Genomic DNA, 24402 nt, shown 5'->3' on the forward strand with positions numbered 1-24402 from the left:
TTTTTATATGAGCTTATTCGTCGTAGGTATGTAGGTTGTGTTCACTGTTCACCTGGATTAAATGAAATGAAGGATGAATAAAATGCAAAATTATATAGAAAATAAAGAAATCATGAGATAATAATGACTAAATATGGATAGATTTAAATTTTTTATGGTGAATATTATAAATAATATGATAAAGAAACGGAATGAACCATCCTTCTAAAATATTTGGAATTAATTTTTATTTAAAACAATAATAATAAAATGGTTGAAAAAATAAAAATCATAAATTTTCTTCAATCAAAATGAAGCATTCTCTCCGTATTTTTCTTTAATGTAGAACCCGCAGCCGCAAACTATTTTGAACCAAGATAAACCATACTTAAACGACAAACTCTAATCCAAGACGCATAATGACAATCCTTCCTCCTCCAAAAATCAAACTGTGATCAAGAGGATACCAGCTGAACCAATTTTGCGGGCCTATCCGTGTTTCATTCTATTCGAATGAGCACAAAAGTGGAACTGGGATGTACTGTATAATTGTAAGACAAACATGTGTTTGTTGATTGACAAATGACAGGCAGCGAGAATAATGGGAGAGCAGAAATTCAAATGCGTAATCATATTCCGGCGCAGTTGATTACGCCATGGTCTGCCACACCGAATTTTTGTGCTTCCCCATTAATATTAATAAAATATTTAGAGTATCGCAAGCGGTTAAAATTGAAAACTAGAAGCAACTGATGTTTGTCCACCTTTGCTTTTTTATCATCTTCGTACTGTCTACACCTGCAAATATTTACTCATACATTAGCTCTGATACCTTAGCTTTGACCATTCTTTTTTCTTTAACTAGCTTTGACCATTATTTTTAAATTACTCTTAAATTCATACGATTCACAATTCCAATTTTATTCGTTCTAAAGTAGTTGTTCGAATCCAGATTATATAAAAAGTTGAGAGTTTAATTTTATTAAGTTATTTATAAAATAATACTCGCATCTCATCACGTATTTTAATATACATACAAAATATAATTTCTATAACTACCGTGAATTAAGAAATTGATCCTGCGATGGTTATTCAAACAAACGCCACAGTAATATATTTTTAAAGGAAATCACCATGAATACAGTAGATAACTACAATTCAGCATATCACTCCATGTCAATTATAATTATTGCAGGAGAAAACTCACAACAAAATCGACATCATAATAAATATTATGTGAAGCGATAAACTGAATTAATACGATAGTGTTTTTTTCCTTGTTTTAATTGTGCTGGTATATTGTTCCGAAATCACCCGAACCAGACTACTGTAAAACAGTTTTTTCTTTTTTACTTGTCAACAATGAAATGAATGAGACAACTCAATACTAGTTCAGCACTTTTGGCTGGGGCTGTATATAAAAAAACAAGAACCACCCCTACCTTTAAGAAACACGTCTAAGCTACTTTACAACAAAAAATACAGTCAAGAAGCTGTGAGGGCAGTAACACATTTTTGCTCTTTTTTCTTTCCCGTTTCTTTGTTGATACTTCACAAATTTCTTTTGAACTAAAGTAGTAGGAGTATATAACTTAGTATCAATACACTAAAAGTTGATCTGTCGTCACAAAAAGACCTAGCTTGCACAGTTACTACCTTATCCACATTTTCCGTAAACCAAGAGTCGAGTATGTATAAAACACAGTTGAAGCCACAATCAATACCCCTATATAGATGCAAGCTGTTGTTGCACAAACATACATGTACCTGCAAGAGTACACGGGTATATCATATTCAGCGCCTCGAATGAACTAATAATGAAATACTAAGGTTGCATTTACTTGGATGGAATAGAAGGGGGGAGAAAATGGAATGAAAAATTATAAAAAAGTTTTATGGAGAAATAAGAAATTATAAGACAATAGTGACCAATATGAGCAAGTCTAGATATTTTTTGATGAAGGTTGTATAGAAACATGATGAAAAAGTAGAATGAGCATTCCTTCTAAAACATGACGGTTAGATTTCTAGTTTAGTTAGTTTGGAATGGAATGATAAAAGGAATCAAAATTGTAGACATTTTCTCTAGTCACCCCAAGTTTATAGTACAAATTCAATTCCATTCTCCCCTCATTCCATTCCATCCAAGTGAACGCGGCCTAGGTATTTGATTAACAGGAATAGTGATTATCACAAATCCTCTCTTTGCCTGATCAGCCTGAAGATTTAAAGATAAACTAACCCAGAACTTCATTTAGGTGACTTTTGTCTACTATATATATAGCAGTAAGCAATTAACTTTACCAAAGAGCTCCAGCTATGGTAAACCCTGTCATCCTCTAACTTTCAGAGGGCAGGAAAAGTATCCGACTAAATGGGGAAGATATCTTTTGTTAGAGAATAGTGATATATCTGCTAGCTAATCTTAACTACTTAAAAGGGATGAGACAGGTAAGGCCATGGCCCCACTTATGAGATAGACGTTATAGGTTGTTGGGTTAACAAAATATTTTTGCACCAGCTCGATTAGTGCTAAATTATGATGCAGATGGAGTCGCAACAATTCATCCCGTGTCTTGTGTGGATTTCAAAAAACACCGACTGATCTGATATTTACATTGCAAAAATTTAAAGAATATATTCTGGAAGTCATAATTGATCAAGACTAAATACAACACTAGGATGTCTTAGCATATGCAAATCAGACACTATGAATGATGATGGTCCTTGAATAGGGTTTCCGCATAGATTATGCCAAGATCAGCTAGCCAAAATCTATGGTATTATGCATTAGACACTTATGTAAGAGAATGAACAGAAAGTTATAAGTTTGACACAAAACATTCTACAAAGGATACTCTCATACCAAATAGCTTAGAAGTCAACATGCATCTATAAACACAATTCTCGGTTCAGTTGGACTTACTTGGGAGAAAAGACACTCCACACAAACAAATGATTCCTCATTAGTAGCAATATGGTGGTGTATGCAACCAAGAAAATTGAATTCAAGCCCAATGGAACCAGACAAGGATAGGCAAGAGTTGTCTTGAGCAAAAAATGGAGATCCACATCTTGAGCATTCACAAGGGAAATTTTGCTCCTACGAGAGAGATTTATTAACATGCTGAGAAGAGCTAACATGGGAGCCGCATAGGTGATCATGAACATTAAGATGCCAGAAAGTACTGTTGAATGGCTTGAGACTCCCTATATAAAAGAATACATATGAAATTACTCAAGATAATGTGATAGCAGTATTTAGTCATAAGAATGTATATTGGGGAAGGAAATTGCACCATGTAAGCTCCAGCAACATCTATTGTAGCTATAGTGTTAGTATTTCCAAGAGCAAAATGGCCTGCCATTCCCAAATAATATACAACAGCAACCTGCGCAAAAATAAGAAGAAGAATTAGTAACTGTAATTATTTTAAATTTTGACTACAGTTGTACAAAAACATAGTAGTTCATGTTTCAGAAAAGGCTTATAAAGCTTTCCAAAGCTTTTCATGGATAAATAATCCATTTTATGTCACAAATGTGACACAACTGGTTTTTCTCTAAAATAATACACATTAAGTATTGCGCATTTCACTAGGCATTGATAATGGGTAGGCATATTCATTAACAATGTTAGTTTATTCAGAAGACCAACTCGGCGACTACCACTCTCTCGCTCGGTACTTTAATATATTGCTTGGAAGTTGGAAGCAAGATTCATGGCTTAAACAAAATCGGCTATTATCTTACATTCCAACTGAAAGTGTGGACTGCATACACTACAAGAATACACCTGGTATGTATGTGTATCAGAAGCCTATATATAACGAAAACAACATTGACAGACAGTTCTACTGAACTCCACTATAAGTTCGAATCATCTTTTCGCCTAGTGCTGACTTCGCAACAATATCAACAAGAAAACATTGAACATATATTGGCTATCACTAACCTCAACCCACTGTTTAGGTTCTGGGTCACTATTTGAAGAAGAGCACATGCTTGCAAGGATTTGCACAAGAAGCAACAATATTGGTGCCGAATTAATAGGTTGCTGTAGCAGCAGCTGAAGTAGGCCCCAGCATATAATGTATACTAAACCAATCAAATATAGAGAATCAGCAATGCCCACATGAAGAACATTATAATGATGGCTTGAGCAACCCTTAGGATTTCGAACAGGCATGAACCACGGTACTGCAACTACAATTCCAAATGTAGTAGTACCAAGGGTTGCATAGATTATTTGTACCAATAGGGTAGCATTATTGCTAGATGCTGGGACCCCACTGCTCTGGTAATTAATTATATATTGGAGAACTAAAATCGCTGGAAACAAAAAGGACAATCCAACAACTATGACAAACCGTTTACTTGGCCGTAAAAATGAAAGAGCATAGAAGCCTGAGGTGGTTAGTAGGAGCAAAGAAACCAGCTGGACTGGTTTTATATAGGCTGTTCCTTCACTCTCAAGCCACTTAGATATGTCTGGAAAATTTGTCCAGTTAACACCGCCTTGATGCCAGCCTCTCAGAATCCTACCAGATATAAGAACAAAAATAATCGAGGACATTTGGATAAATCTTCTCTTGATTTGTCTTTCCATGAAATTGCCTTGATCTTGTGTGTTTACAGATGAGATAGACTGTACTGCCTTTCTGAGCAATAAAAAATAAAGTGTGGATGTCATGAAATGCCATATATACTGCTCTTCTTCAATGAGAGAGCTAGACCCCATACTTAACACAAGGAAACAAACAATAGCCATCACAAATATCTCATCCATATGCCACTTGTGCATCCTGCTACTGAAGTGAGATGTTCGGTCTTCTTTGATCATACAAACATCTTGTTCTAGCTGGTAAAGAAGGCTTAGCAGGATCAAAGATGATAAAATCATTCCCGTCAACCCGAAAGCAAGCAGTCCAACAGGTTTCTGCAAGATTTACAATTTAGTAAGTTTTACAATAAATATTGAATCTGGACTTGTACCAGTAACTTTCAAGAAGTATATAGAAATGTCTGCATTTATCTGTATTTCAGTATGAGATGTCCAGTCTTCATTATTGTGGAGAAGGACTTACATTGGTTGCTCTACGTGATAACCACTCACTTGCGGTTCTTAAGAAATCATTATATGCCAAGACTGTGCTTCTATAGTCCTCAACTTTATTAGACCTGTTAAATTGTCAAGGCAACAGAGAATTCAGCAATTTGTCGAGACAAACTTGTCTCCTTCAGAAAAGAATTAATAAATCACCCCAAAACTTGACAAGATTTCCAGGCCTTGTGAAGATCTGCAGCTTTTATGTATAAGCAACAAAAAATCTCCTCTGTGTTGCCATCACATTCACCAATGTCATTACCAGGGCCATCCTTATCAACACCACATGAGCTGCTACATGATAAATCAGGTAACTGTGCTTGTAGTAGCCTGAATAGCTGCCATGTATTTAGTTCCAGTGCTCTTAGTTGTTGCGCAGCTGTACAATAAAGCACAGCAATAGTAAGTACATGCAGTATTCTAGAGAAATGTTCTTTAAATATTCTGAATGCTAGTACAGTATAAGAGACAGATTATTAGGACTGAAGCAAGTAAAATATCAAATAAAGTGTTTGCTTAGTTTCTTATTATTTATATAAACAAAAAAATCTTTTTCCAAATTGGAAAAAAAAAAAAAAAAAAGCAGCAATATTCTTGAAAGCAGTGGCAGATAGTAAAACTAATACCTCCAACCCCCCATTATTTTGAGAAATATAGTAGAGAAAGGACAAAAGAATACTACTCTGGACATCGGGCTCCCCCTAGGCCCAATCTAGAAGGCCCACCTGCCTTATCCTTAAGCCCATTTTACGGATCATTCCAACCTATGCTCTGGACATCGGGCTCCCCCTAGGCCCAAACTGGAAGGCCCACCTGCCTTATCCTTAAGCCCGTTTTACAGATCATTCCGATCTAAGACCACTTGTTGGGCCACCTAGGCGAGGCGGGATCCCCCTTAAACCCATACTGGAAGTCCGTCTGGACATCTGGCTCCCCCTAGGCCCAAGTTGAAAGGCCCACCTGCCTTACCCTTAAACCCATTTTACGGATCATTCCAACCTGATACCACTTGTTGGGCCAGCTAGGCGAGACGGGATCCCCTGCCTTATCCTTAAGCCCATTTTACGGATCATTCCAACCTGATACCACTTGTTGGGCCAGCTAGGCGAGGCGGGATCCCATACTAGAAGTCCGTTCCCCCTAGGCCCACCTGCCTTATCCTTAAGCCCATTTTACAAATCATTCCGACCTGATGCCACTTGTTGGGCCAGCTAGGCGAGACGGGATCCCCTGCCTTATCCTTAAGCCCATTTTACGGATCATTCCAACCTGATGCCACTTGTTGGGTCAGCTAGGCGAGACGGGATCCCCCGCCTTATCCTTAAGCCCATTTTACGGATCATTCCAACCTGATACCACTTGTTGGGCCAGCTAGGCGAGCCTAACTCCACAATAATATGATATTGTCCATTATGGGCCGAGCCTGCACGGCTTTGTTTTTGGGCACCTACCAAAAAGCCTCGTACTATTGGAGTTGTTCGGGCTGGCTTATATTCTAGCTTTCTGCCCCTCCCACAACCGAGGTGGGACAACTCCTAACAAAACTCAGTCTAAGACACATACAAACTATCGCCGTAGAATTGTTTAAAGCCTGAAGAGCTGATGGCCAACTATCTATCGTAATCTCAGCTATCAATATTTTTGAGCTTCAGGAAGCATATTTAAATTGAAAAAGGTCTTCATGTTTTGATTTCTTATAATTTAATTCTTGACATTGGTCGTGCCTGGTTTTAAGTTGAATGGAGTGGAACAAAATGAAATGTGAAGAAAGCTAAGGAATAGACTGAGATATAAGAAAAGACAAAGGAAGGGCAACATTTTATAATATAATTTGTAAACATACAGGCATGTAAGAAAGGAATGAGCATCAATTTGTAAACTGGCTGGAAAGAATTAGTTTAAATTTGTGGAACAGAATGACTCCAGGTATTATGCATGTCAACTACAGAACCTAAAAGAAACATAATCCTCCCTCATTCTATTACAACCAAAAAGCCTCGCGGAACAGCTTCATTTAATTATAGCACATTATGATTAGAATTAAACACAGAAGAAACCAAAAACAAACCTTCTAGAGATTTTAATGTGTCAGCAATTAGGATTCCAGCACTATTTATTGGTATTGGGACACCAAAAAGAAGAGCCAATGTCGGCGTAATGTCAACCTGTATACCAAAATAATATCCGTGATGTACGAAGATCTGTAATGAAAAATTAGAAGAACTTGTTTTTCCAGAGGATATACACTAGAAAAACAATAGGAGCTAAAAGCACCGCAAAAAGGATGTTGCTCTCCAATCATTCATTTTATAGCAGCTCCAACAAACACCACAATATATAAGCACATCGTCCAGCTGAATATATTAATATCTTGTTTTTAGCGAGAGATTAAGAATCTTTGTTTCTTATAATCGAAAAATATAGTGTCATTACATATAATGAGAGGTGTCTCACAATGCATTCTCATCTTTCCTCATACAATTAAAGAGACATTGTTGATAGTGAAAGTAGGTCCAACAAATCCCACAATATAAAAGTCACATTCTCAAGCAAAATGTTTTTAAACAAACTCATAAGGCTGAAGCTGAATATATGACTATCACGTTTTAACTTTAAAAACAGATCAAGTCCTAAGGATATTTTGTTTCTTCTAATCGCAAAAATGTCCCGGGTATATAATAAGTAGTGTTTCAATGTGCAATCTCACCTTTCCTCAAACATTGAAGAGGCAGTTAACTCTCTTTTATGTGTCTCCAAATACATGTGCAACACAAGAGGATTTAAGCTGATCAAGGTCCAATATTCTATGCTAAATAATATATTGTAGGTAAAACTATATGAGTGTTCAAGTATACTGTTTGGTATGATGGTTCAACTTCCTTTAGAAAATATAGCTAAAGTGGTGAAGTTGTTTTCATACACAGGGTTAATATTTTGAAAAATTCGCATAATATTATCATATATTCATATTAAATAATTACTTATCTATACGACTATAAATGGAATTTGAAATTATGATGTCCTGTACTTGTTATGAATTCAACAGGCTGCAGAACAAGATATATAAAATTATCGATCCATTGATACATAATGCAACCATGGTTGTCACGTCGGTAAGTCGAAGCGAGTCGATGGACCTCCGGCTGGTCGACTAGTCGATAAAATCATAAAAATATAATATATTATATTAAATTAAATATAATATATATACATCATGTAATGTAGGTTTCTAAAAGTTCTAACACCTTCCAAAATATTTTATTTCAGATCGAAGGAATTAAGGACCAAAACACATTAAGAGAATGAGGAAAAGCGGAAAGAGTTGACAAATAACAAAAGAAAGTACTGGTGATCATGTAAAATATGTAATAGCAATTGTGTGATACTGTGATGTTGGTGATAAAGTATGGTACTGGTAGTGCAGTGCAGCAACAAAATTATGCAGAAATAATACATACAGAATTATGCAGAATTAATTGTGCACAATGCAGATCGCAGAAAAACAGAGCAGATATCTGCAGAAATGCAGAACAGAAAAATGCAGAATTTAAAACTGCAGCTCGCTTAGTCGACTAGTTGACCGCTTAGTCGACCAGCCACCAGGCGACCCAAATATCGAAATTCAGCTAGTCATCGCTTAATCGACTAGTAGCTACTAGTCGACCGACATGACAGCCACGAATGCAACCCAAGCATGTTATGCAACATTCATATAAAACACCTTCCAGGTTTTGGCAGCTTGGTAAACAAACATAATTCAATACGATGTTTTCCTATTCTGATAGATCTAGCTGCAGGCTTATTACTCTCTCTTATAAGATGTAAAATTAAATAAGTGTGAACTCCCCTTTTGCTCTACTGTATACATTTCCTAGAAACTTTTTCTTCTGAAACCAAAATTTGGTTACAAGCAATAGAACTCGTATATGAATAAAGCATGAGCTGTACATTTTTGCTGGATCTGCAATAGCTTCTATCAAGATCCTTGAGTAGGAAAACTATGTACCTTGAAAAAACATTAATTTGTGCAAACCTGATTCACGGTCTTATGGGTGGATGGTCGACGATCATAGTCTCTCAGACCAATAAGTAGCATCAAAGCATCAGCTTCCTCGTACGAAGCGCCGCCATGGTTACCATTTTCTGTCATGCCATGATCACTGACCAACATCTACATATGAAGTACATGTTAAAAAGTATAATAAAAATTAAGTCTATAATCCTAAATAGGGGCCAACTTCTTGAGTTCTAGTAGATCTACAAGCTGGACTCATATATAACCACAATAACATGGTATAAGATATAATTACGACTGTAACAATGAGTACTAAGTTTTTAATATCCAACGCAGCTACCTGACTGCCAATCATCCTAGAAAAACATATCGGTTCTTGTGAAGCAAAGTCCCTTAATTTTGTATGTGCACATTTTATCCCGTAATACCCACTGAATTTTCGAAGAAGTAATTTTGTCTATTATCTTAATGTAAGATTTAAAAAGTACAAAGCACAACTATATTATAATTGAGAGATATTACTGTTTCCAATGGCAATATCTAAATTAAAAAAATGTAGAAAAATACTGATTCATTAGTATCTTTAGTTACGAAAAGTTTGACATACTTATCAGCTATCCTGTTTAATTTTGCTAGTGAAATGTGATAGGCAGGCTTTAACGGGCTCTTAGAAGTGTTGGCACAAGAAATCGCTACTAGGAGAGTAAGCAAGCTAGCTTGCTTGCATTCTAGAACGGTAGCTTCCGAGCCCTTCCTGCCTGCTGAAATTGATGTGAATGCTCGTGACAGCGCTTCAAATCCTATTCAGTCTGATATGTTACATTATTCCAGGTTTATTAGTATTCAAAAAATTTGTCATTTTTTAAACTAGGAAACTTTTTAAAAACAAAATAAAACAGAGACTTTTTATACAGATTTTATAATCAATGTATCTCGATGGTAGCTCCTTTCTCTGTGGATGTACCAAGGGACATGAAATTTAAAGCATAGGTTACTTGGGGAATTGGGATATATGTTTAAAGTCTTGGGGATGTTGAAATAGCCCTCCACATTTAGTAATTTTGACTAGTTATATCGTGTGGCTATGCTGATTTTGTGGCATATCCCGGTGCAATAGCTGAAGATTTTGAATCAGATCTTGCTTCATATCAGTCTCTGGATATCCTGAATTCTTAATTCGCAAATTTGCTTTAACACTTTGTTGATATCCTAAATTTATAAGAGAAACCTCAATAATCTCCAGTTTCAACCAGTTGGCCATTGTATCACATTATTTCACCTTTCAAGTTCTCCACTGGGGACTAGTACAGGGAAGTTTGACATTGGCGCTGAAGTCAAGTTAAATTAAGATAGAACAGCAGTCATTTTGTTATCGTGTAACAGGACCTACGACTCCTTAATTATCTCAGGGTTGATACTCCATCTGTTCCCATTTAAATGTCCCTCACTCCCTCTAAACAATAATTTAGTCATATTGACCAAGTTTGCACCTGAAATATCTATAAAAAAAAAATTATTATAATAATTGTAAAGTTGAAGCCGGAGTCGGGTCAATTTGACCCAAGATTTGTCCATAAGAACATTTAAATAGGAAAGTAGTGCCATTTGAATATTTAAAATAAATGATCTGTATATTGTTAGCTCAATTTTGGTATATTAGATATTTAGATCTTAGCCGACGTAAGTTACACTCAAAACAAGAGACATATATATAAATGATGCATTAGCCCATAATACCAGATCACCAAGGCAAAGCAGCACAAACCAAAAGTGTTCGTCCATGTTTATTTTGAACCATGCTCCTGTGTATTTTCTTAATAACTTCATCCATCTCTTCAAGTTTTGGCCCCATTAGAACACTAAAATAGACACAACAAATTGGATGAATGATGAATAAATGAATAATACTTTCTACAGATCACATCTGACAGAAAACTTGGGGAACTTACCTATTGCGCCCGCCAGTATGTCCAACGTGATCTAAACCAAGATAGTGCAGAATCTGAAACAATGAATTGAGAACTATCAAGGTTAGCACAACATTTTTCTACTAGAGACATTAGTAATCACTAGTGTAGCAAACATGGAAACATCATCTTTGTCACCCCAAACAGCATATTTAAGATCGGTGTCACTGGCGCCTTGATGTCCCAGGACAAATAACCCAACTTCCCTCTCCCACGCACATACATCCTCATCAAGTGCAAGAATCTCAAGAAAATCACCCATTTAACCATATGGAAGTAATCTGGAAAGGATCGCATTCAGAGTGGGTATTCAGTGGCTGGGGTTTGACAAGGGGCTGCGGTACAACAGGAATGTTATTGATACTTTCAGAAATTCTAGACATGTTTTCCTGTTGCTAAACAAGATGTAAAAATGGGCAACAAACACTAAGATAGGGAGGCTGGCTCTGATATCACAGAAATATCAGTATGAGAGGAGATGAAGACTTAAAATATGCATATACCGGTCTGCCAATATTCTGCATAAATTCTGAGTTAATTCTGATCCCTAAGAATTAGGAAACAAAATCAGTAAACCGGGAAACGAATATTACAGCTACTGTACAGATACTTTCCAAAACATTTCTGATTTATAAAACCCCACATATGATCATCCATCTCAGAAGAATATAAAACCCTTACCCCACATATCTACTATCAAGTAGGGGAACAGAATGAAGTGGGAATCTGATAGAACCCTCAATATATATATCAGCATATCAAAATATATAAGACGTGTGTACTTTAATTGATAAAAATATCATAAGGATAAATATCCAGGTATTCGAGAGACCTCGTACTCTCCCTAGAGCCAGAGTAGCTCAATAAAACCAAATTCTGCCTGCCTTCTCGCACACCATCCTTCGACAATATATTCTGTCATATTCTATAGTTGCCAAATATGACATATCAATTTATTCTCCCAAATTTCATACTAAGTAACTATAGCAAATCTCAATATATTTGATTGATTCAGTAAAAAAAAAAAATTGTCAGGTTTTAGAAAAATTATAGGCAGCCTAGATACCCCTTTATCAAACCCAAATAGTAGTCTAGGCATTCCTTTTATTGCGTTTGGAATAGGTGCATCTGACTGGGGCTCTGTCATTACCCCATCGCAGAACCTTCACCTTGAGGACAAGGTGAAGATCAGGAAACTGATTTCAGATCTCATCAAACTTCTCCTGAGTGGCTTCACAAGAGGGGAGGTTCATCCATTCTATCAGCAACTCTGAGAATTTTGCAATCTTCCATGCCTTACATTCTAAACTGCAGCTGGCTCAACCATTTTTTTTTTTTTGTTAATTCCAAATCAGCTGTTAATTGTTGTGGAAAAGTGGAAGAGGAATGAGCTGTTCTTTGGCTTGCTTCAGCTGAGAAATACGAAAGACTGGGTGCACTGATGTAGGAGGCTCAGTTTATAGCCACTAGACCCCTGCATTGTGAATCTTCAAATGGACAATAATAATGGGCAGCTAGCTTCTCGTTCTTGCATCCAGCTATATCTTCACAAACACTTCATTTCCTACTAAATCTTCAACGTCTCTTCAATTTGTATCAGCTATGTGTATCATCTTTTGTTGTGCACAAAGAAGGTTCATCTTTAAGTAAAGGAATGCGTCTCATTCTTCTCGCTAAGATTCTACCTCAAGTACTACATTGACCTTTCTGTGTAACAAACCAAGTGAGGGGGGGTCTCGACCATAGAGAACCTTGAACGGAGTACAACCCAAAGAACTGCGAAATCCATGTTCCCCATTTATGGGGCTGAATTTAAGCAGAAACCTGAGATAAGTCTCCATATAGCAATTGACCACTTCAGATATGCCACATCCAGTTGTGGATTGTAAGTGGTTCAATGCCAGAGGTTGGTACCTGCTATCGTTTGTGCTTCAAATTGTACATATGGGCCTCAATTTTTGTTTTTTCAACTTCAGTTATCTTCTAGCTCTCCGTATTGCCTCACTAATACTTGCAACTCCAGATTCTCATAGCAACGGCCGATATAGTACTTTTCTTCACAACGATAACATAATCCCTTCACATGTTTGGCTTGTAGTTCAGCATCTATCAAACATCTATAACAACCACGGAACTCTCTTGCAATAGCTCGACATTCATTGGTTTTATGAACATCCCCAAGATGGTAATTAGGAATCAGTACATTATTCTTAATTAAACTCCATCATATCCTATGTAAAAAATATCTTCCCCTCGACTTTTTCGGCCAGGTCCATGGTCTTTTTCAATTCATTAGGCTTTAGTACCCCTCCTCATCTAATATTAGATTTAAACTTTCAGCCCTTCCACAGATGTTGAATCCAAAATAGCTTCCAAATTTGCTCCAAAGAGGGCTCGAATTGCTTCTTGTTTTATTTCACAATAGTCATTTGTTTCAGACCAATAAATTGATCATATATAAAGCCTTTTTTATGATTGTTATGAAACCTTCTCAATAACAAGACCTTCCTAGCTTGTTATGTAACACCCCAATCCCACATCGAGAAGTGTGGAGACTTTAATTTAGTTTATAAGCATAAGTACTACTCCAATTGCACCAACAAATCATGATCTTTTGGGGGCCTATGGTGGGCTTGTGAATTACCCAAGTTGTTGCAGTTGGGCCAGTATATTTAGGCTAATTTTCGGGTAATTTTCGGGACTTGACCCGATTTTCAGAAAAGACTCGGTATTTGACCCGGGTTGTCACATATGGTATTCAGAGCCTACTCTCGAAAGCTTAATTAATCAAGGTTCCGGAGGGAGTTTGTAACGCCCCAGTCCCACATCGAGAAGTGTGAAGACTTTAGTTTAGTTTATCAGGTTGTCTATCCTATGCCCTCGGGGCACATGTTAAGCTACATTAAATAACCTCTTTTTCTGCAACTAGTACTCTCTCTCTCTCTCTCCTTTTCACATGAAACATTATTTCATTAATTAATGTATTAATTAAAAGTTGTCATATAAAATTTGATAAAAAAATTTGTTTTATGTTGTCATTTTTTAAAATAAAACAATATTTTATTATAAATATAAAATTTTGAAAGATAAATCAAAAGTAAATATAAAGTTAGTGTTTAAATAAATTTTAACTTGTATATAATTTATAAATAATATTTTTTTGAATATAATATGTAAAAAGAGTAAAGTATGTAGTTAAAGAAGAAAACACGGCTATCAATAAAACATTAATTAATGAAATATTGTTTCACGTGAAAAGAAGGAGAGAGAGTACTAGTTGCACAAAAAGAGGTTATTTAATGGAGCTTAGCCTGTGCCCTCGGGCACAGGATAGACAACCCGTTAGTTTATAAGCATAAGTAGTACTACCAATTGCACCAACAAATCATGATCTTTTAGGGGCCTGTGGTGAGCTTGTGAATTACCCAAGTTGTTGCAGTTGGGCTAGTATATCTAGGCATATTTTCGGATTCGGCATTCGGGACTTGACCCGATTTTCGGAAAAGACTCAGGATTTGACCCAGGTTGTCACATGTTATCTTCGTAAGCTTATCTTCCCCTCTAAACCAATTAAGAGCGTAACATTAGCTGCTTCATATTCAAATATGTCTTCCCAATAAGTCCATGAATATGGATCTTCACTATCAATGATTTCATTGGCAAATTCAACTTTTTGAGCCCTAAGATAAGGTCTCCCCAATCATTTTTCATGTTTTTTTCTCGACCATTGGTGTTACTTCCCAAGGCTAATGATGTTGGTTCTTTTAAATTAACCCATTTTCTCTTATAGCCTTGTAACCACGCACTAATTCTTTAATGACTTTCACTTGTGCATGCCGCATTTGCTAAACTTGATTAACCAAGGTTGCAATCATGTGTTCCACTACAAGAAAACGTTAATGTCTTCCTCCAATGTGTTCAATTCACTTTCCATCAACTCCATTCGTGTATACATTTTTATGTTTATCGTGACATGCTCTCGTACCAAATTAAAAAAAACCTTAATGCATATGAGCAACTATATACACAACAGATGAAATAATAGACGCAAAATACAAAAAATCACAAGGATATATATCCAACCTGGTACTCGCCCTACGGCCAGAATAGCTCAATATAAAACTGAATATGCCTTCCATCTTACACAATCATCTCTTAACCATATATCCTGTCATTTTACACGAATATGATATATATATATATATATATATATATATATATATATATATATATATGTATGTATGTATGTATGTATGTATGTATGTATGTATGTATGTATGTATGTATGTCAATTTATTCTCCTAGATTTCATACTAACTAATTATACCATATCTCAATATATTCTAATTGATTTAGTAAAATCAATTACACTGCCTAGTTAGTATCCCTTTATTTACGCACAAATAGTAGTCTAGACTTTTTTTAATCACTTTATTAAACCCAAACAATAGTCTAGAAATCCTTTCTATTATGTCTTAAGCAAGCACTCAACGGGAGGCTAGACATGCTCACTCACAACTCAAGTGATTGTTTCTTCTCGGACGAATTTCTATTTAAGAAAATAACTTGAGTCGGAAAATAATTCTAAAATTTTAGTGAGAAGAAAGTTGAGAACAAAAAGATTTTCTAAGATATAATTTATCATAATGACATTAATCCTATCAAGCATTACATAACCCCTCATGTATGCTTCATGCACTATACTTATAGTAGATGAATACTATACTTGCGGGAGATGAGATGGAGCTTGACAAGAGCTACATCCTCCTATACATGTGTGTCATCTAAATTCTAAATTGTGTTATCTAAATTTAAGGCTTAATAATATCAAATGAAAAGAAGGGAGATGGGAACAAGTCGATAAGAGGACTATGGGTTTTGCATAAAATGATACAAGGTCATGAAGACACTTAGCCTTACCTCAACCCTGTAATATAGTTGTGGTAGTTAGCTACAATGATAGGCTTAAAATAGGATACTAGAGATAATTATGACATTGTGATAGTATCTCTATAATATAAGGTTTGATTTATTGACTTCCAACAAAGGAACAAAATACTATAAAAAAAAGTTAATCCGGACTTGTTTAAAAAAGAATGTAAATAGTCGCTCAAAACATGTAACACATCATATTGCCGGGGAAAAAATAAGGGTTATTGTAAATGTTACCATTGTGTAATTGACTTTTCTTAGTGTTACCATTTTATATTTTTGACTTACTCATGATACACCTAAACTTTTAAATCCGATAGACTTTTACTCCAAGTTTTAGCTAAACCACAAAACAAGTAAACTATTTACTATTACTAAATATTTGAAAATAAAAATCGAGAAAAAAGTTCATTTGAATCAATTGTCGTATCTTCATTGTCTTAACCATAATCGGGTTTTTTCACAACTTTTTCTCTACTATTGACATGCGATGAGATTATTCTCAATGGTAGCATTGATACCTCTCATAAAAGCCAATACGAATGTAATTCGTATCATCAGAAAAAGTCAAAGCCACAAGGATACCAATAAGAATTTCCGATATAACAAAGATGTAAACATAACTACACCACAAAAAATTGAGAAAATGAAAAGGGTTAAATACCAAAAGCTTCCAGTCAATCATAAGAAGTTCAGCATCCAAATGTCGGGAAACATTGTGATCCACTTGAACAGTGTCTTTCACCTACGCAAATATCACATATACATGTCATTTATTTGTTATATATATTCATCAAGGTAATGTAATGTTAGAATATAATGATCATGGTAAAAAGTCTTTCTCTACCACCTTCAGGTTTTTAAAGAACGGTTCACTTAACATGACTTGCGGTAGACTCGAGTTCGACTCCCTAACATCCCTAATTTTTCATAATTTATTATAGACACGAAGACAAAGTTATGCCCCAAAGATGGGCGTGATTTAGTCTCGGTCCAAAAATGAATTTTCGCATCAAGGGGAGTGTTTGAATATAACAATACAACAAAATAACTAGTATCCAAATTCAAATTCAGAGGATTGTCAAAGCTGATCGATGAATAAGTCTTAAAAACCTACACAACTTTTATGGTGTCATATCATCACCAAAAAATACGCCATAGTCACATCATTTCCTTCGGCTAGGATGCAAAGATCTTTAGTACAATGGAGTTCGGCCCACTTTAACTACAATAGCATTCATGTAGATGTTTATACCCATAAAATACCAGTTTAATGCCATGTCCTAATATCAAAGGAAGAAACTTTGAAATAGTCCTGTCAGAACAAACCATAGTCGGACCATAATAGAGTTTCCTAGAGTATGTTGCTTATTATTTTAGTTTGCACAAGAATTTAAGGAGGTTATGTGGTTCTTCCTGATCTATTTTCTTATCCTCATTGGCTGGTCGCTTGAGGGAACATCCAATTTAAAAGGTGCCATAAGTATGAAGATATCATTGTGCAGGTCACAAGAAGGAATGTTCAATTTAAAAGGTGCCATAAGTATAAAGAATAATAAGGGGGGAAGACAAGACCAGTGAGTAAAGGAATACATATGAATTAATATAATACTTGTATAATAACTTATACGTAATTTATACATAATTGGTAAATCCTTAACATGATACTACACATTATATTGAACACCATGTTTCTCACAATTGGAATTAGATGAAAAACGATGATAAGAACCGCACGAAAAGGAAAATAGAGTAAGTGATTTATAATCTTTATTAATTAGTGTGATTTTCATTTTGTCATTTCCCGAAATTGAACTAAAGATTGTAAAGAGAAAATGGGGTGAAAGTTCACCTCCCTTCTTTCCACTTCTCTCTTCGAATAAACTAGAACGGGTTATGAAATAGAAGATTCCAATCTTCTCCCGAATTAGCACTCAGGAAAAGGGAGCAGATGTAATATACTCAATACTAACATTACCCTTCTACAATATGGTTTGATACTTACTAATTCACATGGCGCGGTAAAGATCAGGTGTTTTTGAGTATGATAATAAATCAAAATAAAATAACGTGGAATGAACTGAAATTGTCTTAAACACATTGTGGATCCTGTTAGTAGCTAGCTGCTTATACGAGTGTTGAAAAATAATATGATCTAAGTTTCAAAAGAGTACGTTTGAGGAGAGGCTCAGGTTAAAACCCTCCCATCCTCAATTGTTTAGATTATTTTTTTGTTGTTCTAAGAATTACGATATAGCCTACTAGTAGGGTCAATCAATAACCTGAGAGATCATGGATTTCATTCCTAATATGGTATGTCGGGGGTCTTCGATGAAAACAATCTGTTTATTAGTAAGGCTGCATATGTTTTATGCTTCCCTCCTCGTACGTGTCTTTCCTTTACTTTGTCCTTTTCCTTTCCTCTCAATTGATATTTATAAAGACTTTTGGCACCAATATTCTGCTAACCATTAATATCATAATATCCATTGTAAGACAAACTAAACTCAGTCATGAGTCTCATGGCAGATTCTACGGACCGTATGGGAGTCAATAATGGTTTCTCATGTGGCCATTGTGGTCCACTGAAGATATAAATATAATGATGTATGTATACTACTTGCAAAATCCATGCGCAAAGCGAAGCTATAGGTCTTCCTGGAGTTCACTCATCAGAGTTCAGAGTAACTAAAACTTAGTACAAAAACTATCCTTGGGACTAGCAATAAAAATCTGTAAATTTGTTAATTTGACCAACTTCACAAAAGAAAAAAATTGCTACAGTTGGAGGAATTACTCCCTCCGTCCCAATAGGTTGTATACATTTGGTGTGGACACGGAGACCAAGAAAAAGTGTAAAAAAATGAGTAAAGTTAGATGAAAAGTGAGTAAAGTAGCGGGACCCATTTGTATTTAATTATAGATGTGTGATAGTGGGGGAAAGTAGTGGGTGTAATAGTGTTTATATTATTATAAAATGAAGATAGTGGAAGAAAGTAGTTGGTGTAATAGTGTTTTACATTATTAAAAATTGCTATTTTAGGAATGTATATAAATGATGGGACGTCCCAAAGAGGAAACTGTATAGAAATGACCGGGACGGAGGGAGTAGGATATAATAAAGGCATCACCTAACTTCTCAAGAGGGGAAATCAAATCGCTTGCTTCTTTTCAAGCAAGTGTTACCCATATGTTTTTCATTCCAATATTCAGTAGTCAAGCTTTTTGAGTGTATTAATAGGTAAACAACATTTACAACGAAAATATAGCTTTGAAAACTTACAAAAAAACTATGAACTCCATCATGCCTGGTGAATGATCTTGGAAATAACTTGAGCCATGTTTCATCGCCGAGCATCACCATTTTCCAACCAATTTTGAAAAACTGTCCTGCAACAGAATTTAGTGAGGAAGTAATATATGTGAAAGTAAATACGGAGAAATTCTACTTTATTATGTAAAAGTGGAACCTGTGGTGTTAACTAACCAATAAGATTGTCATCCAGAAGTTCTTGGGTATTAAAGTTAAGAGCAACATCCAAAAATCCACCAACTGATCCAGACACCATAGCCTGCTTGATCAAAAAGACATGACAGTAAGGAACCAAGTGCAATACTGATCGGAAAAGTTACATCTTTGGTACATGAGCACTTTCGAACCTTCAAACGAGGCATTGTAACAGTTGGGGGAGCAGCCTTTGCATGATACCCAGTTGCCACTCCCCTGTCTAAGAGTGACTGGGTATATGGCATAGATTTTCTGAAAATTTCTGGTGCAGGCCTATCATCCCTACCAAGAACAAATTCTGCTGGAAGACCATCAACAACCTAACTGACACAAGCGCAATAAAGTAAAGTATAACTCTTTATAAATAAGTAGGAGTTAATACAAACACGGTGGTTATCTTTGAAACTAATGTTTGCAAAGTACATACCATCAGTATTAATCGATCATATGAGGGTGAAATGTTGGAAAGTTCCTGCATTATTAGTAATCACTCTCAAGTTCAGTGCCCAGAACTGTGATCCAAAATAATAAATAAATAAATAATGAATGCTATATTCTTATTTATACTCACAGGTAAATGTCATATAATATTAAAATGAGTCCTGGTCCCTAGCAATGTATGCTAGCGACCAGGTAAATAGTATACAGTGTTTAAGCTGGCCACACATTAAAAGCAAAGCTCATCGTGGGTCAGGTCAGTTGGATTAAACACTTTGCAGCAAGTTCATCTCACATAACATCGATAAATCATCTGATAAATGATAATAGCAATTAGAATAGTGTAGAGGCAATTTTGAAGGAGATCCCACCTTTTTCTTACCACACAATTAGATGTAATTCGTATGTTTCGCTACAAACTGGTGAAGGTATTTTATTTACGAATGTATGTATATATGTGAACTGCTTGATATCATGTTTCTTATGTAATTCTTTTTAACTGGTGTTTAAATTGATGTCCGTATGTATATGACTTTCGACTATGTAAGGTGTTAATTTCTTTCATAGTTAGTAATCATAAAATTAAGGGTTTTAAGGTTTGTAATTTTCGGAAACCGGTTATAGGATTAATAATCATAAATAAGGTATTCTAAGCAAAATTTATGGATTAAATTCGAATTTTTCAAAAATTAATTCGATGACAAATCGAAAGAATGTTATTAATTTCATTAATAAGATAAAAATGCTGAATTTATTTTATAATTCAAAATTTGTATAATTTAATCTGACTTGCTAATTTTTGTGTTAATTTAAAGAATATGTGATTAATATAATTAAGTTCATAAGTTTAATATTAGACATAATTTTAGAAATTATGTGATTTAATTTGATAAATTTGGCTAATTTTAGTAATATTTCTTAAAGTCAAATACAATGTGTCAAATGTTCAAATCTCCTCTACAAACATTAGAATATTAGAGGTACAAGTGAATGAAAGAATGATACTCCCTCCGTTTCAAATTAGATGTCCACTTTAAAAATTCACACAGTTTGAGAAAAGTGGATGTTAACAAATTAATTGCATTAAATGATCAAAATATGTGGAGTGAGATTGATCTAGGAAATATAAATAAGAGATATGTGGAGTAGAATTCACTTTGGAAATATGATTTTGCATTGAAAGTTGAAGTGGACAAGTAATTTGAAACAAAAAATTTTCTTGAAAGTGGACATGTAAATTGAAACGGAGGGAGTAATCAACAACTTTTGTCATGGGATGAATCTCTATCAGCGTGTTATATTACTTCAGTTTAAGAGTTGTTGATACTTTAAGAGGAGTATTAGATTTGAGACTAGCATATAGCTTTGTGATCTATACAAATCTTTCTAGCCTAGTGATTCGAACATTATGTGATTTTCCATTTATTTATTTCATATTGCTGGTATCGCATACAGTTTGTGGTATAGTCGGTTTCATGTCAGTGAGGATGTTTAGGATGGCGATGGACAATAAGGGTGGGAGAGTTATTGTGGTAACTAACCCGTGCAAGTCCTGATCATTAATATTGTTGTATCTTAAGTATGAAACACAGAACTGAGCAGTTGAGTCCTGATCTAGATTGCACATCACACCACCCCTTCCTCACTACCACGTGAGCCATCGCCAGTCAAATCAGCAGATAACTGAAGTTGACTCCTCTATTCAATTTTTAGAAATCCTTAAATGGTCCAATTGCCTATTTAATATTGATTAGTTTTGCATAAAATCTTATTCCTATTTAGTTCTTTGATTTTTATTTTTCTTCTTTAGTCTTAATTCAGTACCCCAAACTTTAAGAACAACTTCATCTTTTTATCTCATTAGTTTCCTCCTAACTGCTTCTTTATGTTAATATATAACACACTTAAAGTGAAGGAACATAAACAGGATAGTGTATTAGCCATGGTGCGAAACAGATAAGTAGCTTTGTGTAAATAGAAAAGGCCATTTCAAAATTATGATTGATTTAGGTTTAGTTAACAATCGAACCAAATAAACCAAAGTTTTACGGTTCGGTTTAATTTGGTTTATAAAATAAATGCAATTTGGTTCGGTTCGGTTAAAAAAATTCCCTAATTTGGTTTACGTTTTGGTTTGGTTTTGGACGAACCGACCAAATGCTCATCCCTACTCCCTAGTATCCAGAGCCAAAAATAAATGAAATCAATAGAATAAAAGAGTCTAGAAGAGTATCCATAATTCGCTTCCATATTACCTAAGGACATCCAAACCAAAAGTATAAATACAAGGCAGTTGCCATAATTCAAATTCAATTATATTTACAGTGTGATTAAATTCTTTTTTTCTTAAGAAAGAAACAATGCCAAGACACGCACTCATATTTACAAATTACATATTAGAAAAAGTTTAAATAGGGACCAGAGTACCAATATGTTCTACATCATTATCATGTTGTGTAATTCAATTGTTCCTTTCTTCACCTCCATTTGCAATACATAATTTACTCAAACAAAGAGACATACAGTACAATAACAGCCGCGGAAACAATCACACAATACTCAAATTAAGATGTAAAGTACTAACCAAATATAACGATTTAAGCTCATCGGGAGATTGTATCGTAAAGTTGTGATCCTCAGCAGAAGGACAAACTGGAGAAGTAAAACTCTCTGGACCACTAAAACAATTATCATATTGTCATTTATACAAACACACAAACATTTACAATTTCGTAGCTAATTCAACTTTAATTCATAGATGTTTGAGAGGCTTAAGCTTAACAATACATACACAGGCATTATATAAATTGAATTGGTGATTACCTGACGCCGGATAGAGCAGGTTTGACGGGGAAGAAACCTAGAACGAAGAGTGAGAGGCCGATGATCTGAATCACCACTGCTGCTAATGTCAACAGCGTCAGTTTGGTGCATGTTAGTGTAGACATGGCTTTCTCTGCTAAAATGCGCGTCCCTGTGTATTTCAAATGCGTCGGGACAAGCTTGAAACTGAGGCTTTTGGGTTTTAGATTTTAGGTCAATTTACAAAGGGGCCCACCGGTGTTTTCTTTCTTCCTTGGCGCCGGGTTGCAATGAAAATAAAAAACAAATTCATGTACATCGTCCCTCCGTTCTTAATTCTTAATATATTAAAATGTTTTGATTATATGATTAAAAATATTATTTTTCTGAATAAAGATATTATATTAATATTATTATTCATAAAAAAAAAAGATTTAAAAATAATATAAAATTATGTGATCGAACCACTTTAAAATGTGTTAAAAAATTAAAAATCGGGTATTTAAAAAACGGAAGGAGTATTATTTTGATAGTATTATAATCTTGGTTATAGAAAATTGTTTATCCTATGGAATTTTGTTTGTGATCGCTGGATCATTATCATAAACTTCTCGTTGAAAAGATGAAATTTGATTATGCAATGTGGAAAGAAAACATATTTCTACTGTATCGTATTCTTTTACTGTACATGTTAATTAAATTTAATAATTATTTCTTTGGTTGAATTTACTCTATAATAAATCTGTTAATGGAGTTTTCTCATGTTAATGATGCACAAGAACCCAAAGAATTTTGATGTGATTTCTCGGGAAATTGTTTATGTAAAAGGATTTTATTATTTATCATTTAATCGTAATTATGATGAACTTGTTACTAAAAGGATTAGAGTTAAAAATTGTAAAAAAAAAAAATACTGTAACTACTCTCATTTTATTTTTTTAGTTTATATGATTTGATAAAAAAAAGATATATTTAAATGGGGCTTGGTCATGAAATATAATTGATGCAAGCTTATATAAGTATACAGAGCATCTCCAAGAGATTCACCATACTTCAACTATAATTACAGCCAATCTTGTATGGATTTGTTGATCCACTGACATGTTTATAAAAAATCTATAAGAATATCACACTTATCATATTAAAGTGATATCATATATATATATATGAAGTTTTTTATATTTTTTATTTTGAGATGCCAGCTCATTTATTAATTAAAATTATTCGTGATCAAAGTCGCTCTAATAAATTTTCTTCAGAGCCGGGGTTATTATTTTCGCTCAGGATTGATAGGATTAGAGTATCCGACTCAATGAATTATTTTCCTTTTTTCACTGCCATATACTTTATATTTTGAAATAGAGATGGTTTGAGATGCATATTTTTGAATTATTTGATCATATTAATATTATATTTTAGAGAAATAATTATAATTTTGATCAAAAAATTCTCAATATTTGTCAAGAAATAAATGATTTATAATTCAGAACAGATGAAATATTTGAGATTATTATAACTACACGTTCAAATATTATTTTTTTTATCTTTTCCTTTCTTATTTCGTGTGATCGAATTTAAAAATAAACATTCCTATTAATCAAACAGACTCGTATAAAACGAAGCAGGGGGAAAAGAAGTCATTTAACATCTTCTA

General features: G+C 34.6%; 1 protein-coding gene across 4 annotated transcripts; it reads right to left on the minus strand.

Annotated features, from left to right (window-relative positions):
* Positions 1-1304: 1304 nt before the first annotated feature.
* On the minus strand, positions 1305-22962 carry LOC108217623 (GPI ethanolamine phosphate transferase 2). 4 transcript variants are annotated; one of them, XM_017390464.2, is made up of 17 exons: positions 22770-22962; positions 22531-22624; positions 19936-19980; positions 19661-19828; positions 19488-19572; positions 19284-19390; positions 16665-16745; positions 11051-11103; positions 10867-10960; positions 9120-9257; positions 7155-7251; positions 5243-5465; positions 5067-5160; positions 3935-4918; positions 3279-3371; positions 2906-3189; positions 1305-1746 (listed from the first exon to the last, which is right to left on the minus strand). In XM_017390464.2, exons 1-17 carry the CDS (start codon positions 22892-22894, stop codon positions 1632-1634), a joined length of 2880 nt encoding a protein of 959 aa, XP_017245953.1. In that variant the 5' UTR covers positions 22895-22962; the 3' UTR covers positions 1305-1631. The 4 variants fall into 4 exon arrangements, with proteins under 4 accessions (XP_017245953.1, XP_017245954.1, XP_063947454.1 ...); XM_017390465.2 differs by lacking the exon at positions 22770-22962 and having other exon boundaries at positions 19661-19832; positions 22531-22626; XM_064091384.1 differs by lacking the exon at positions 22770-22962 and having other exon boundaries at positions 19936-20020.
* Positions 22963-24402: the final 1440 nt, after the last annotated feature.

This window comes from Daucus carota, chromosome 4, assembly GCF_001625215.2.
Source record: "Daucus carota subsp. sativus chromosome 4, DH1 v3.0, whole genome shotgun sequence".
NCBI classification, from domain to species: domain Eukaryota; kingdom Viridiplantae; phylum Streptophyta; class Magnoliopsida; order Apiales; family Apiaceae; genus Daucus; species Daucus carota.